The sequence below is a fragment of the Puma concolor genome, chromosome D2 (genome assembly GCF_028749965.1).
Source record: "Puma concolor isolate L17-30 chromosome D2, mPumCon1.1.hap2, whole genome shotgun sequence".
Taxonomy (NCBI): domain Eukaryota; kingdom Metazoa; phylum Chordata; class Mammalia; order Carnivora; family Felidae; genus Puma; species Puma concolor.
The window spans coordinates 5,297,329-5,313,643 of NC_141677.1; the positions used below are offsets into that span (position 1 = coordinate 5,297,329).

The 16,315-nt window shown below is 40.9% G+C and overlaps 1 protein-coding gene across 5 annotated transcripts in view; it reads right to left on the minus strand.

Moving 5' to 3' along the window:
• Window positions 1–16,315, minus strand: part of PRKG1 (protein kinase cGMP-dependent 1) — a 1,267,967-nt gene that overhangs the window by 322,154 nt on the left and 929,498 nt on the right. The window contains exon 1 of one of the 5 annotated variants that reach the window (XM_086679493.1): window positions 15,543–15,756. The exons of the other annotated variants lie outside the window; for them this stretch is intronic. Coding sequence (XP_086535619.1) covers window positions 15,543–15,548 — 6 coding nt within the window. The 5' untranslated portion in view covers window positions 15,549–15,756. Of the gene's footprint in view, window positions 1–15,542; window positions 15,757–16,315 lie in introns of those variants that run through there. 5 annotated transcript variants of the gene reach the window in all.

The following is a 16,315-nucleotide window of genomic DNA, read 5'->3' on the forward strand; positions in this document are numbered from 1 at the left end:
ATCCCAGAAGTGGAATTGCTGAGTCCATCCTCAATTTCTGACTAAACATTTGCAAACCCATCAAAGAAGAAAAGATGTGGGAACAGGATCAGAGTTTGCTTTTAATTTTATGTATTTATCAAGCCCAGACTGTACTTCCTTGTATCATCTGGAATTTGTGTGTGTCTGTGTTTATTCAGACTTACAATGCATTGTGGGTTTTTTTTAAATTGATGATGGTTTCAAAATTAACTGAAAAAGAACTAGTATCAATCACAATAGAGCAGAACGATTCTTAATTTAGCTGTGATGTGTTTCCTTTATCAAAAGCAAATAAAATTTTTTTTAATGTTTATTTTTGAGAGAGAGAGAGAGAGAATGAGCAGGGAAGGGGCAGACAGAGAGGGAGACACAGAATCCAAAGCAGGTTCGAGGCTCCGAGCTGTCAGCACAGAGCCCGATGCGAGGCTCGAACTCACCAGCTGTGAGATCATGACCTGAGGCGAAGTCAGCCGCTTAACTGACTGAGTCACCCAGACACCCAAAGCAAATAAAATTTTTAGAGACAAGTCCACTACAGCTATTGTAATAAAATTACATTAAATAGGTTTGGATCTTTTAAAAAAGGCGTAATAGAAAGTAACATTCAATTCTGGTGACAAATGCTTGATGACAATGGAACAACAGCAAGAGCATGAAGAAGGATGATACCTGGGATGATGTAGAACAGCAAGGGTTCAAAGCAATAAAGACTAGAAAGTAACAGAGAAAATTTCCAGAAACAGAAGCTGTATAGTCAATAAAATGGCACTAAATTCTGATCAATAATCACTCTGAATGTAAATGGACTAAATGCTCCATCAAAACATATAGGGGATCAGAATGGATAAAAAATCAAAACTCATTAACGTGATACTCACAAAAGATTAATTTTAGATCTAAAGACACCTTCACATTGTAAATGAGGGTATAGAGAACCACATATACTAATTGATGTCAAAAGAAAGCCAGAGTAGTCAGTCATATTTATATCAAAATAGATTAAGAAAATTCTTTTTTATATTTACTTATTTTTGAGAGACAGAGAGAGACAGAGCACAAGTGGGCAAGGGGCAGAGAAAGAATGAGACAGAATCTGAAGCAGGCTCCAGGCTCTGAGCTGTCAGCACAGAGCCCAACGCAGGGCTCGAACTCGCAAACCGTGAGCTCATGGCCTGAGCCGAAGTCGGACGCTTAACCAACTGAAGCACCCAGGCACGCCCAGACAAACTAGATTTTAAACCAAAGAATATAACAAGACATGAAGGGCATTACATCACAATTACCTAACAAAAAGATCTACCAGTTATAAATATTTATGCCCCAATTTTGGAAGTACCCAATTATATAAATCCTATAAATCAATCAAAAACAAACAAAAATAAACTCATTAATAATAATATAATAATAGTAGGTGATTTTAACACCCAATTTACAGCAATGGATATTTATCTAAACAGAAAATCAACAAGGAAACAATGGCTTTGAATGACACACTGGACTGGATGGCCTTAACAGATATATTCAGAAGATTTCATCCAAAAGCAAATTACACATTCTTTGTGACTGCACATCCAGAAGAGACCACATACGGGGTCACGAATCAGCCCTCAACAAGTACCAAAAGACTGAGATCATACTATGCATATTTTCAGACCACAACACTATGACACTTGAAGTCAACAACAATAAAAAACTTAGACCACAAATACATGGAAGTTAAAGAACAACTTACTAAAGAATTAAGAGATTAACTATGAAATGAAGATAAAAACACCACAGTCCAAAACCTCTGGGATGCAGCAAAAGAGGTCCTAAGAGGGAAGAATACTGCAGTATAGGGCTACCTTAAGAAGCAAGAAAAGTTGCAAATATACAACATAAACTTACACCTAAAGGAGTAACAACAAACAAACCCTAAAATCAGCAAAAGAAAGGAAATAATAAAGATTAGAGCAGAAATAAATGATATAGAAACTAAAACAACAACAACAACAATGAAAACCAATATAACAGATCAATGAATCCAGGAGCTGGATCTTCCTTTTAAAGATTTAATAAAATTGATAAACGCCTAGGGAGACTTATCACAAAGAGAAAGGACTCAAATAAATAACATCATCTGTTGGCGAGGATGCAGAAAAAGAGGATCTCTTTTGCACTGTTGGTGGGAATGCAAACTGGTGCAGCCACTCTGGAAAACAGTATGAAGTTTCCTCAAAAAATTAAAAATAGAACTACCCTATGACCTAGCAATTGCATGACTAGGTATTTATCCAAGGGATATAGGTAGGCTGTTTTGAAGGGGCACATGCACCCCAATGTTTACAGCAGCACTATCAACAATAGCCAAAGTATGGAAAGAGCCCAAATGTCCATCGATGGATGAATGGATAAAGGAGATATGGGGTGTGTGTGTGTGTGTGTGTGTGTGTGTGTGTGTGTATACATACAGTGGAGTATTACTCAGCCATCAAAAAGAATGAAATCTTGCCATTTGCACAACATGGAACTAAAGGGTATTATGCTAAGCGAAATTAAAGAAAGACAAATATCATATTACTTCACTAATATGAGGACTTTAACATACAAAACAGATAAACACAAGGGAAGGGAAGCAAAAACAATATAAAAACGGGGAGGGGGACAAAACATAAGATATTCTTAAATGTGGAGAACAAACAGGGTTACTGTTTGTGGGAGTTGTGGGAGGAGGGGATGGGCTAAATGGGCAAGGGGTATTAAGGAATCTACTCCTGAAATCATTGTTGCACTATATGCTAACTAACTTGGATGTAAATTTTAAAAATACATTAAATTAAAAACTTAAAAACAAACAAACAAATAAATAAATAAAATCATGAAAGTGATCACAATAAAAACCACAGAAATACAAACAATTACAAGAGAATATTATTAAAAAATTATATGCCAACAACAAAGGGGCAATCTGGAAGAAATGGATAAACTCCTAGAAACATACCAACTACCAAAACTGAAACATGAATAGAAAGTTTGAACAGACCCTTAACCAGCAAAGAAATTGAATTAGTAATCGAAAATCTCCCAACAAACAAAATTTTGGGGCCAGATGGCTTCCAAGTGGAATTCTACTGGACATTTAAAGGAAGGTTAATACCTGGGCACCTGGGTGGCTCAGTCAGTTAAGCACCCAACTCTTGATTTTGGCTCAGGTCATGATCTCGCACTTCATGGGTTCAAGCCCCACATCAAGCTCTGCACTGACAGCTTGGAGCCTGCTTGGGATTCTCTCTCTGCCTCTCCCCTGCTAGTGTTCTCTTTCTTTCTCTCTCTCAAAATAAATAAATAGAAAGAAGGAAAGGAAGAAAGGAAGGAAGGAAGGAAGGAAGGAAGGAAGGAAGGAAGGAAGGAAGGAAGGAAGGGAAAGAAAGAGGGAGGAAGGAAGGAAGGAAGGAAGGGAGGAAGGAAGGGTTAATACCTATTTTTCTCAAACTGTTAAAAAAAATAGAAATGGAAAAACTTCCAAACTTATTCTATGAGGCCAGTATTATCTTGATTCTAAAACCAAAGACCTCACTAAAAAGGTAAATTATAGACCAATATCCCTCATGAAAATGGATGCAAAAACTGTAAGATATTTAGGAATAACCTAACTGAAGAGGCAAAAGATCTAAACTCTGAAAATTATAGAACACTTATGAAAGAAATTGAAAAGAACAGAAAGAAATGGAATAGAATTCCATGCTTATGGATGAGAAGAATATTGTTAAAATGTCTATACTACCCAAAGTAATATATACATTTGATGCAATTTCTATCTAAATACCACCAGCATAGTTCACAGAGCTAGAATAAACAATCCTAAAATGTGTATGGAACTACAAAAGAACCCGAATAGCCAAAGCAATCTTGAAAAAGAAAAGCAAAGCTAGAGGCATCATGATTCCAGATTTCAAGCTATATTATAAAGCTGTAATCATCAAGGCAATATGGTAGTGGCACAAAAGCAGACACATGGATCAGTGGAACAGAATAGAAAACCCAGAAAAGGAATCACAAATATATGGTCTTTGCCAAAGCAGGAAAAAGTATCCAACGGAAAAAAAAAAGTCTCTTCCACAAATAGTACTGGGAAAACTGGACTGCAACATGCAGAAGAATGACACTTGACCACTTTCTTACACCATACACAAAAATAAATTCCAAATGGATCCGAAACCTAAATTTGAAACAGGAAACCATCAAAATCCTAGAGGAGAACATAGGCAGTAATCTCTTTGACCTGGGTTGTAGCAACCTCTTACTAGAAACATCTCCAGAGGCAAGGGGAACAAAAGTAAACATGAATAATTGGGACCTCATCAAGATAAAAAGCTTCTGCACAGCAAAGGAAACAATCAACAAAACTTAAAGGCAGCCTACAGGATGGGAGAAGATATTTGCAAATGACATACCTGATAAAGGGTTAGTATCCAAAATCTATAAAAAACTTATCAAGCTCAAAATCCAGAAACAAATAATCCAGTTCAAAATTGGACAGAAGACAGGAATAGACATTTTCCCAAAGAAGAGATACAGATGGCTAACAGACACTTGAAAAGATGCCCAACATCCACTCATCATCAGGGAAACACAAATGAAAACCATGGTGAGATACCACCTCACACCTGTCAGGAAGGTTAAATTAACAACACAGGGGATAACAGATGTTGGTGAGGATGTACAGAAAGAAGAACACTCTTGAACTGTTGGCAGGAGTGCAAACTGGTGCAGCCACTCTAGAAAAACAGTATGAGGTTCCTCAAAAAGTTAAAAATAGAATTACCCTCTGACACAGAAATTGCACTACTAGGTATTTACCCAAAGGATACAAAAATACGGATTCCAAGGGGCAAATTGCACCTCGATGTTTGTAGTAGTGCTATCAATAATAGCCCGGTTATGGAGAGAATCCAAATGTCCATAGACTGATGAATGGATAAAGAAGATGTAGGGTGTGTGTGTGTGTGTGTGTGTGTGTGTGTGTGTGTATTACTCAACCATCAAAAAGAATGAAATCCTGTCATTTGCAATGATGTGGGTGGAGCCAGTGTTTATTATGCTAAGTGAAATAAGTCAGTGAGAGAAAGACAAATAGCATATGATTTCACTCATATGTGGAATTTAAGAAACAAAACATGAATACAGTGGAGGGGGAAAAGAGAGAGAGACAGAGACAGAGAGAGAGACAGAGAGAGAGACAGAGACGGGGGGGGGGGGGGGGGCAAACCATAGGAAACTCTTAAGGATAGAAAGCAAACTTATGGTTACCAGAGAGGAGGTGGGTGGGGATGGGCTAAATGGCTGATGGGCATTAAGAAAGGCATGTGTTGCGATGAGCACTGGGTGTCATATGTGAGTGATGAATCATTAAATTCTACTCCCAAAACCAATTTTACCATACATGTTAACTATAATTTAAATAAAAACTTGAAACAAAACCCCAGCAAGGGTTGTCTGATTCATGGGATGAACCAATCAATGCTCACCCAAGTACTAATATGTAACCAGGATATTTATTAGGCATTTTTAGGCAGCTGTATAGGCTCACACACAAGATTTATCCTCTCTGATGGGTCTGCCCTAATACCTTATCCCTATTTCATCCCACTTTGAAAATAATGACAATACACCAGTAATAATATATTCCTATATATTATTATAGTCACGTAATCCTTCCCAGACTTCACAAAATCCCTCTGGAGTATATACAATTATTTGATTCCCATTTTGCTTGATGAAGACACTGACACGTCAGCACAACATGTAGCAGAACTTGGATCTCACCTCAAGAAGCACCCCTGCTATGGGGCGCCTGGGTGGCGCAGTCGGTTAAGCGTCCGACTTCAGCCAGGTCACGATCTCGCGGTCCGTGAGTTCGAGCCCCGCGTCAGGCTCTGGGCTGATGGCTCAGAGCCTGGAGCCTGTTTCCGATTCTGTGTCTCCCTCTCTCTCTGCCCCTCCCCTGTTCATGCTCTGTCTCTCTCTGTCCCAAAAATAAATAAACGTTGGAAAAAAAAAAAAAAAGAAGCACCCCTGCTACTGCTCTGTGATGTGAAGGGGAATGGCCCCAAAGCTATGAAACCCTCAGAGGACATCACACACTTGGGTGGATTCCCAGCAGGAAAGTAAGGTAAGCAAGAAAGAAGGCCAAGAGGTGAAAATGCCCCTATTTCTGACAATCATAAAATGTTCGAGCAGAAAGACATAATTGAGAATGCACAGTTTCCAAGGACCCTGAAGACTATCATTGGGATGATAGTGATCCCCCGCCCCAGAACTTGTGTCTTTTCCACCCCTCTCTGAACCCCATTTCAGTTCAGATTCAAGAAAAGCTCATTCAGAAGGATCCCTTGGACCTTGGGCAAAAGCAGGGAGAATTGAAGAGGGAGCATAAGGCAAACTGGCAAGCCATAAACACACAGCACCACCTTCCTCCCCCCCCCCCGCCCCAGGTGGGGTATGTGTGATACTCCTCGGGCACTCCTGGCTGTTCAAAACAAATGGGTAACTGACGACAGCCAATCTTAACACTCCCATGTGAGGTTTCCTCCTCACTAGTCTAATGTGATCCCCTCCACATCCCTGGTCTAGCAGCTTCTGGCAGCAGGACCTCCACTTGGAGCCTGCCGAAACCAGTACCTGATTGAGTTAACCCAACCAGGAGCTATTTCCTAGGGAAGCTGGTGTAAAGCCTATACGTGTTGGAACGTCCCTTAGATCATGATGGATTTCTGTCTTTACTTTTCCCGGTCAATGTCCTCAATCACACAATTGGGTAATTTTATAAAACTTTTCCAGTTTTTTCCCATGTGTTAAAGATGGCGGGTTTTGTGTGACTTTCTCTGCAAGGCAAGCCACAAGTGGGGCACAGCAAGCCCCCCCCACCAGCCTCCTCAGGGTGTGGCACGGCATGCAAACTCGGTCCATATGCTGCCACCCATTTGTAGCCTAGGATCTAATGGGAAAGGGGAAGGAGGGCCGGCCTCCCTTCTTCAAGAACCCTTAGCAGCTGGTTGGTGGTCATAGCGATTTTGTTCCAAGGACACCTCAGACCACTTTGACCCCTTGGGAACCTCTGATATATCCTGCATATGGAATGCAACCCAGGAGTTGTGGGGGGCCCTGGGGGGATTTCATGGTAATGCACCTTTTCTCTCTTTAGGACGAGCCTGGGAGCTTCTCCAGTCCCCAAGGACTCTCCCTTGGGATGCTTTTTTTTAACCCACTGGAAACAATTTGTCTTGCAAAATTTAGGAAAGGACTGATCTGTAACACTGCATGTTCTCAATAGAATCTAGCAGTTAGATCTCTTCCGCAGGAAACAGGGCAAATAGAGAGAGGTAACCCTTGGTCCAGGCCCTCATGGCTAACTCAGGACTCGGAGCAAAGGCCTCTTACAGAATGTGTTTATCCAAATGTGTTTGGCTAGTAAACACCCTCCTAACATATTAGATGTCTAAATAGGCCTCCTCCAAGTTAATCCAGGTTACTGGAGAAAACACAGGTCATCCCTAATGGAGGGGACGCTGACTCTCTCTCTCTGTTCTTCTGCCTAATAGATGTGAGGGCCTCTCCCTCATTGATTTCCTGGGTTAATGGCTATAGTTGGAGCCAACTGGTTAGTCTACCCCAGAACGGGGACTTGAAGGAATATTCCCAAGCAGAGCAGCTGCCAAAGCTCCCTTCATTTCAGGGAAACTCCCGGTCTTCTCTGGCCTGACACGGACTGCAAATTTTCACTTGTTGGTGGAAAGGAAAACAAACATGGCGTCCGCTCCTCTGTCTGAGCTGATGAGATTTAGAACTGGGAACTCTTCCTCCTCCTGTTTCTGCACTGCCTAGAGTGCGGCCTGCCTAACTGATTCTATACCATCCGCAGTGCCTCCCCTGGCACCACTGGCCCCTCCTTCCACCCTCGGTGTCAAGGAGCAAAGAGCACCCACTTTGGACCACCCACTTCAGATTTCCCCACGGAGGTCTCAGGTAAAAATTGACAGAGGGGAACACTGTTGTCTTCTAAGTGGATACGGGTAGAACATATGTTCTGTTTCAACTAATTTAAGTTTGTTGGTCTAAGACAGACCTCTCTATCAGCATTAAATATGAAACTTATCCCACCCGTTTTGCTAAAAGTCAAATAAGCTCTTGAAATAAGTTTGTGTTCTTTCTATTGCAATTTGTTAGCAAAAAAGACAACTTAAATGATAGTTAATTTAGTTGCAAAGTTTTCACGGGTAATTGTTCAGATAGCTTTCAGTCTTTGGTAACCTAAAACTTTAGTTTTGTTGGCATGATAATTGGGATTGAATTCATTGGACATCTAGGTCTTTTCCAAATAGGTTAAGATGTTAAAGCATTGATTATAAAACATGGTTTATCTGCTTTTTGATTTCTTATTGCAGAGAAACTAAGGATATTTGGGTCTGATGGTAAACAGGCATTGTGCTTTGTAACTAACATTCTGAGTTTTGTTTTGTTTTTAACAAACTTCCCAAGATTTAAATAGTAAATAAAGTCTTTTTGACCAATTAGACTTCTTTGGTATGGAAAGTTACTCTGAAAGCATTGTCAAATAATGGAAAACCTTAGGTTGTATTGCTTGGGTAAATGCTGTAACTACTCAAACATGTATGCAATTCGTAAAGTTTTAATGTTTTCTGGTATAAGGCCTTCACTTGGTATTCTGATTATTTAAGTGTTATGTGCCACAAAAATAACTGAATTTCTTGTCAACTGCATTACAAGGAACTCCCATCAGATCTTTAATCATGTCCGCTTTTGAGTCTTTTTGTCATAGTTTTGTACCTCATTTTAAAATATTGCTGGTTCTGGGGCGCCTGGGTGGCGCAGTCGGTTAAGCGTCCGACTTCAGCCAGGTCACGATCTCGCGGTCCGTGAGTTCGAGCCCTGCGTCGGGCTCTGGGCTGATGGCTCGGAGCCTGGAGCCTGTTTCCGATTCTGTGTCTCCCTCTCTCTCTGCCCCTCCCCCGTTCATGCTCTGTCTCTCTCTGTCCCAAAAATAAATAAACGTTGAAAAAAAAAAATTTAAAAAAAAAAAAATAAAATATTGCTGGTTCTCTAATGTTTGCTCTTCCAGGTTAAGAAAACTTCCTCTTAAGATATGATATGGGATGTGAAGAAGTATTCCTCGGTCAACAAACTGAGGCATTTAACTTTTCTACCTAAACCCTCTGAAATTCACAAATTCTCAAGGAGTGTTGTTTCTTTCGAGGCAATCATACTTACTTGCCTAAGTTCAATGAGAATCTCCTTGTAAAAGGACACCATTGAAAACATTGGTCATTTTACCAAGGCTTTGACTGGAATGTCATATTTGGGAGTGGCATGCATAGACTCGGATATGACCCAACAGCTTTAAGGAATAAAGATTGACTTTTTCAAGCATGGAGCCAATAAATCTCCTTGGAAATGTTGGCCGGATACCTTGCTTACAGAGTTCCCAGCAGCCCAACCAGGTGAGTAAACAATGTCACTTCCTGGCAGGTGCAGGACCTCCGGACATGTTGGGGACCTCATGGAGAGGAATTCACTCAAATCTACAGGTATTGCCCGCATTGGCTTCTGGCTCGGAGAGGCTACTAAATGTTCAATTTAGATTCCTTATAAAAAGTTCCAGCAAAGCAAATTTCAAATGTTCTATACCATCAGCCACCAATCTTGCTGAGCCTATGTAAATAATTTGGCCAGGTTTGTTAAAACTGGACTTGTTTTACAATTAGTCTTGATTTGGCTAACTCTGGTTAATGAGGGTTTTTAGAGAAAAAAATTATGTTTCAATAATGTACCTTTATGAATTTTTCTTAGTATTAACCTTATCTTGTCTTTTCGGGGGTCTCCCTGCCTGTTGCCTTAACCGGCATAACGTCCAAAAGACAGATGGTCCTTTCTACTCAAGGAGGCTCATATGTGCTATTTCCCCTGAACTTACTGTCTTTGCCTTTCATAACTCCCCTCTAACTTCCCCAACTGACCACTGTTGACCCATAGGTAGGGACATCTCTAAGCCCCTATTCAGCAGAAAAAAGTTACAGAAGAGGAGACCTTCCACCCTCAGCAACCTTAAAAATTTTAAGGGTCTAAGTTGAGGGAGGGGAATGATGAGGGAACATCAGGCAAGCTGACAGGCCACAAACATCCTCTGCCCTCAACCCAGAGGGAAGTGTGATATTCCTCAGGCACTCCTGGCTGCCCAAGAACAAAGAAAACGGGGAAAACAAATGGTTAACTGATAGGGATCATAGACCTGAATGACCTAAGATTCTCCATCACCACTCCATAGTGATGGGGGAAACAAAGGCAGAAGGAAATGGAAGATAGACCTCAATTTCCTTATACCCTGCAGCCCACTGACAACCACTTGAGGCCACTGACTAACACTTGAGGCGGGCAGAGCAAACGTTTCTCCAGGAACTCCCTAAGGTCTCAATGCTAATGCTTTGCTGGAGGGAAAACAACCTTAGCTTCAGGCCTCCAGTATCCTAGGAGTCTTCTTTAGCATATGAAAATCTCACTAGAAACTTCCCCAACTCCGTTGTATATAACCAGTCTCTCCTCAGGGTCCCGGGGCAGCTCTTCCTGCCCATGGGTCCTGTCCCTAAGCTTTAATAAAATCACCTTTTTATTAAGGTGATTTTGAAGACCAAAGACATCTTCAAGAATTCTTGGCTGTTGGCTCTGGACCCCACGAACTCCACTGTCACCCCAAAAAACCTCACCAGGAATGAGGCACTTAACTATTCGTGGATAGAGGCTGCCAGCATGTTGACCAGAGGTCTGTATTTTTTAGTTATTATAGAAAGGGAAACACATCACTGTTGTTAAGAAGCTGAATCAACTACAACACAATTGAACAGTAAACAGGCAGTTCACAGGGTCTTTGAGTGCAGATGGGATGTTCAAGTCTTGGATTCCGTTTCTCAAGTCAGGCTGCAACAAAAGGATGCCAGGCTGACCAAGGACTGAGTTCTTACACTCCTGCCAAGATTTACAAACCAGGGCTCGTTTCAATATGCTCTGAGAGCATGTAATAGCCAAACCCTGCTGGCAACATTAAATCAGGTTAACCATTCAAAACAGGCCAACACTGGAAGAGTCAGATGCATGTTAATTTACTCCTATTTCATGGGTTTATTTAGTGCTGTTCCTCTCAAGAGCTCACAGTGCACAGAATGTGGCCACAATAAAATCATGTGAAATATACAACTGTCTCTGCTTACATCCGAAGGACTCTTTTATACTTATAAATGAAGTCCTACCAAGTGGCCCGGAAAATCTACGGAAGACATGATGACCATTAGATCTAGCACTTAGCCAGTTCAGAGAGTACCTCATCTCTACTTCTGTAATTTTTTTAAAAAACCAAAATGTTTTTCAACTTGAGTCTGCAAAATTAAATTTTAAGAGAAGGCACTTCTGCTAACTGAACAACAAAATCATTCTTTCTGAATCTCTGTGAATCATTATGGAACTCTTCCCACAAATTTCTTACATTCCCTCTTCAGATTCTATCAGCACCCCCAGAGAAAGCCCCAAAATGAAATGAAAGCTTTTGTCTAAAAAGTGTGTAACAATTCAAATAAAATGGGTTGTTTCTAATGTCAAAGTCATGAGCTTCTATACTTGGAATGAGAGAGCACTTTCCACGTATTTGCAAGGTCTTTTAAGAATTTGAAATTCTTTTAACCGTTTCCTTTTATTCGACCTAAGTGTCTATTAACTCAAGCAAAAACTATTTCTAGCATGATAATAATTACACTGGGGTTTTTAAAAAACAAAAGAAACCCAGCTGTAATTCTAGCTTTAATGTTTTTTTTTTTCTTTTCCTCCCAGATCAAACATGTAAGATGAGAGATTTCCCCAAGTCCTGCTGGCCCACTCCTTGAATGCGGTACTTTGCCCACAACAGATCTATCCCCATATCTGGCTACAGATCCCTTATCCCTCACGGAAAACTTGACATTGTCACTTGCTTTCAGAAAACAAAATGATCAAGCATAACCTTGTTTTTCAGCATCTTTGTACCTCTAACCTCATCCTTTCGTGGTGCAACTATATATTAAAGAAATATTATTGGTACTAGGAATTCATAAACACATGGCTGTTCCTGGCCTCAAGGAGGTCATTATCAACAGTGGAAAAAAGTTAAATGAAATTAAGGATTCATAACACATCATTATACATGGTATGACAGAGGTCTGGACCACTTGTTAAGACAGCACAGGAAACAAGGCTGCTAACCCCCAATCTACACAAAGTGGGGCAGGAGGGACCAGATTTTTAAGATTCTGCGCAGGTCAAATAAATAAAATTTAAGTTTAGGTGTGGAAAGAACAAAGGAAGACTCAGTTTCAGGCTAGGGCTGAATATCTCCATGCAGTAAAATGGAAATAGGAAGCGGAGGAGGGAGCTGATGAGTTCCAGTCTTGAAGAGGTTGAGTTAGAAGTAAGCGGAATGTCAAGTAAGCGATTAAATACACGGAGCTATTTCTATTTGTCTATTTATCCATTTATGTATTTATTTATTTTAGTCATCTCTAACCCCAACATGGGACTCAAACTCATGGCCCTGAGATCAAGAGTCACCCATTCTTCCAACTGAGCCAGCCAAGGGCCACCATTTTTAGTAAAAATAAATGGACGAGTGACATCGATTTGGGGCACATTTACATAGGCATGTTATGTCACAAGGTCACAAAACTACTTCAGGAAAGCTTAGTGAGTACTTGGCTGTGCTGAGTCCTCAGGCTGAGGGGAAGCCTGGAGGACTCTGATCTTACAAGGAAGAAACAAGTCACAGCCAGTAACACTGCAAAGAACTCCGAGGCGAATGTGGGGGCACACAACTCAAGGCAAAGGTTTCAAGGAAGCAGAGACTAGGTGTCTCAAATTCCCCAGAAAGGACACATAAGATGAGGAATAAAAAGTGACAATTGGATTAATAACTCAAAAGTATTTCCTGACTGAGGGGTATGTAAGCTTCGACTAGTACGAACAAACATGGGATTGTGTGAAATGAGAAGCCAAGTACGCTACTGTTGATTGATCATCATGATCTTTGAATCTACTATGGCTCAAGTTTTCCAATCACTGAACTCCAATGGGAGGAGCTGGGTAAATATTTACTAAGTGTACACGTTAAAAGGTTTACACTGCACCCTCCACCCCCCCCCCACAGTTTCCGGTCTTTGCTTACTTAACCTGTAAGAGGCACCTGCCTACAGAATAACCTTGTTTGGTAGTTAACAGAACCACAGTTTATATTAAGTTTCTCTTCTGTATGCAAATAAGGTACACAAAGTACCTAAATAACCATGCATAAATCAAGCTAAAGGACACTTAGGTCCAAACAATTCAAATGTTTACCAATTCTCTAAGGGTTAGAACCTGAAATACCCACTCCCAGGGGTATAGAGACCCTTCCCAGCCAACACTCAAGGTGAGTAAGACAACCCAAGCAAAGACTTCCTAATTCACTAATTAGGACTCCATTCACTCCTCCATAGCCAACCTACACACTGAATGTGAGGAGGTAGGGTAGGTTTGGAGCAGTGGGGGAAGAAGTTTGGATGGGGGTCAGAGGACAACAACATCCAATTCCCATGGCCAGGACCATCCTACTTAGCCTGGGGGTGGATAAAAAGATTCTTCTAAGCCCTTAAGACATAGCCTTGCTCCAAACCCCATCATTCATTTTTTCTTCTGCTCTGTCTGATTATCTTGACACTTGATACACGATTAAAATCCATGCAATAAAAAACTGTTGAACTTTTCACTCGATTTCTCTCCAAGAAAATCCATCCCTCACACATCACTAACTGTGAGCTCTACCTGTGGGAACACAGTCTAATAATACTGAAGCAATCAGGAATGCTCCTCATAGTTTATTCTCCTCACCACCAATTGGCAAAGCTCATTTTTCTGCACTCCAGAGGTCACACGCAAGAGGGAGGAGCAAAAGGGTCAAACCCTCACTGAAGCAATGCGATCATGGAAACGGAGGTCACATGGAGCCCCTGTCAGCCTTGGTCCTTGAGGGACCACACCGAGCAGAGCGCCTATACTGTCTACACTGAACATGTAGCAAGAGTGAGCAACGAAGGGAAGTTGTTGATATTTGGGGCTTGTTACTATAGCATAATTTAATCTATCTTAACTAATACCAGGTGACTGGAATTAGCTATTTCACGAATGTCCGGCGGTTAGTAAATCTCAATAGAGTTCCAAAATGTGAAATCAACAAGATAAAGAAGGATTCCCCGGAGAGAATTTCCAACCATCAAACTAGAAGGCGTTTAGACTTGTTCCTTTAACCCATATATTAATTTCACATACACTGCACTTTAGTTGACACACCTAAAATATAATAAATGTAATCTGAAATCGCCCAGTGCACATGTGTGTATTTGTGTGTGCGCGCGCGTGCACACGCATGTATTTTCTCTTCTCCAGTGTTTACCCTTTCTCCTCGGATTTGTTGTTCTGATCGTGGAACTGGACTTGAATCTGGCACTGCTTTTTAATCTTATCAGCAAAGCTTTTCTTTCTAGTTGGGTTTTTATATGGTTCTATTGCTGTTCCTCAGCAAAATACATTTCTTGCTAGGCCCCTTGGCTGTTTAACTTGTGTGGATATGTGTATACGTAAGTATTCTCACTCAAAAGTAAGAAAAGTTTGTAACACTTTCTAAAAGAAACCCAAGTGATGCTCTTGAGCTATTTTTGAAGATGACACCACGACAAAGTATAACCTATGTCTGTGTCCTGTCACTGCTATAATTCCTGTTCAGAAATTGGGGTTCTGCCCAATCTCTTCTTTCCTGCTCTACTGACAGCAACGTGAAACACTGTGATTACTGTGAAAGCAGATAAACATCATTAAGCAGCTACAAGTTTATGCCACATAAATCCTAACCATCTCAATCCTTAGAACAGCCTTCTGACATCAGAATTACTGTGATGGATCAGAAAACTAAGGCACACAAAGGTAACTTGCTCAAAGTCACCCTGAATTTAGTGGTAGAGACATGATTTGAACTCAGTCTGACTGTCTCGGCTGAGTTTTCATTGCAGCATCTATAGTTACTAGTGGTGGTCTTGTGTGCCTCAGTTTCCTCACCTGAAAGCTAGAAATATGTTGTCCCACATATATCACAGCTTTCTTAGATGGCTCAATGAGACAGCAGTGATGAAAGTATTTAAAAATTAGCAGGGTACACATATGAAATCAACTCAAGATTTATTTCTGTTAACTAACAAGTTATTAATTAAAAAAAAAAAAAAACTTTGATAAAATTTCACAACTAAACTTCCAGGAGATTTTTACCCGGAAATCTGGGTTTTTCAGCTTTTAGAAAATCAGAGCAGGTGCAACATTAGCCCTTCATTCCTGCACGGAATCAAGTGCCAGAACAGAAGAGCAAATGCCCATCTGAGACCCGACAAGTGGCCCCACTTCCTACCCTGCTGGCTTCATCTACTTACCGTCATACGAATCTGCCTTTGTTTCTCCCTTTAGGAAAGTAAGAAGCTGGATGCATGTAAGACAGTCTTGTGATCCGGAGGCACCAGGCTAGCCCAGGTATGTCACCTGACTGTCAGGGTTTGAACATGGGACCTGATCCCCACACTGGAACTCCTACCCAAACGCTTTGTTCCAATCCCAGCATATACGTTGCCCAAGCAAGCTCTGCTCAAGCCCTTTAGATAATATCTGTTGGCTTAGACAAAGTGTTTAACAAAAAAAAAATAGGCATGTTGCCTAGATGCAATTTCAGCAAGAATATCACCTGTTCAAGAAAATCACCTCAGGAACTGATTATAGAAAGAGTAAGCTTTTTGGTTTTATTTTTCTCCTCTTATCTTCGGAGATAAATCTCACCTCCTTTCCTGGTACAAAAGAAATAGCATAGCCAAGGTCACCGACATAGAGGCACTTGAAAGCTTCTCATTGAAAAAGAAATTTCATTTATTTATTTGTAATTTATTTTTAATGTTTATTCATTTCAGAGAGCGAGAGGGAGACAGAGAATCTGAAACAGGCTCCAGGCCCCGAGCCGTCAGTACAGAGCCCCACGTGGAACTCGAACTCACAAACCGTGAGATCATGACCTGAGCCAAAGTCAGACAATTAACCGATTGAACCACCCAGGGGCCCCAAGCAAGAAATTTTAAAGTGATAGAAAGTTTCCCATGAGTCAACCTGTCATAAGCAGCTACGGTCATGCCCTATCCAGATGCCCTCCTGCTGTCCCCCC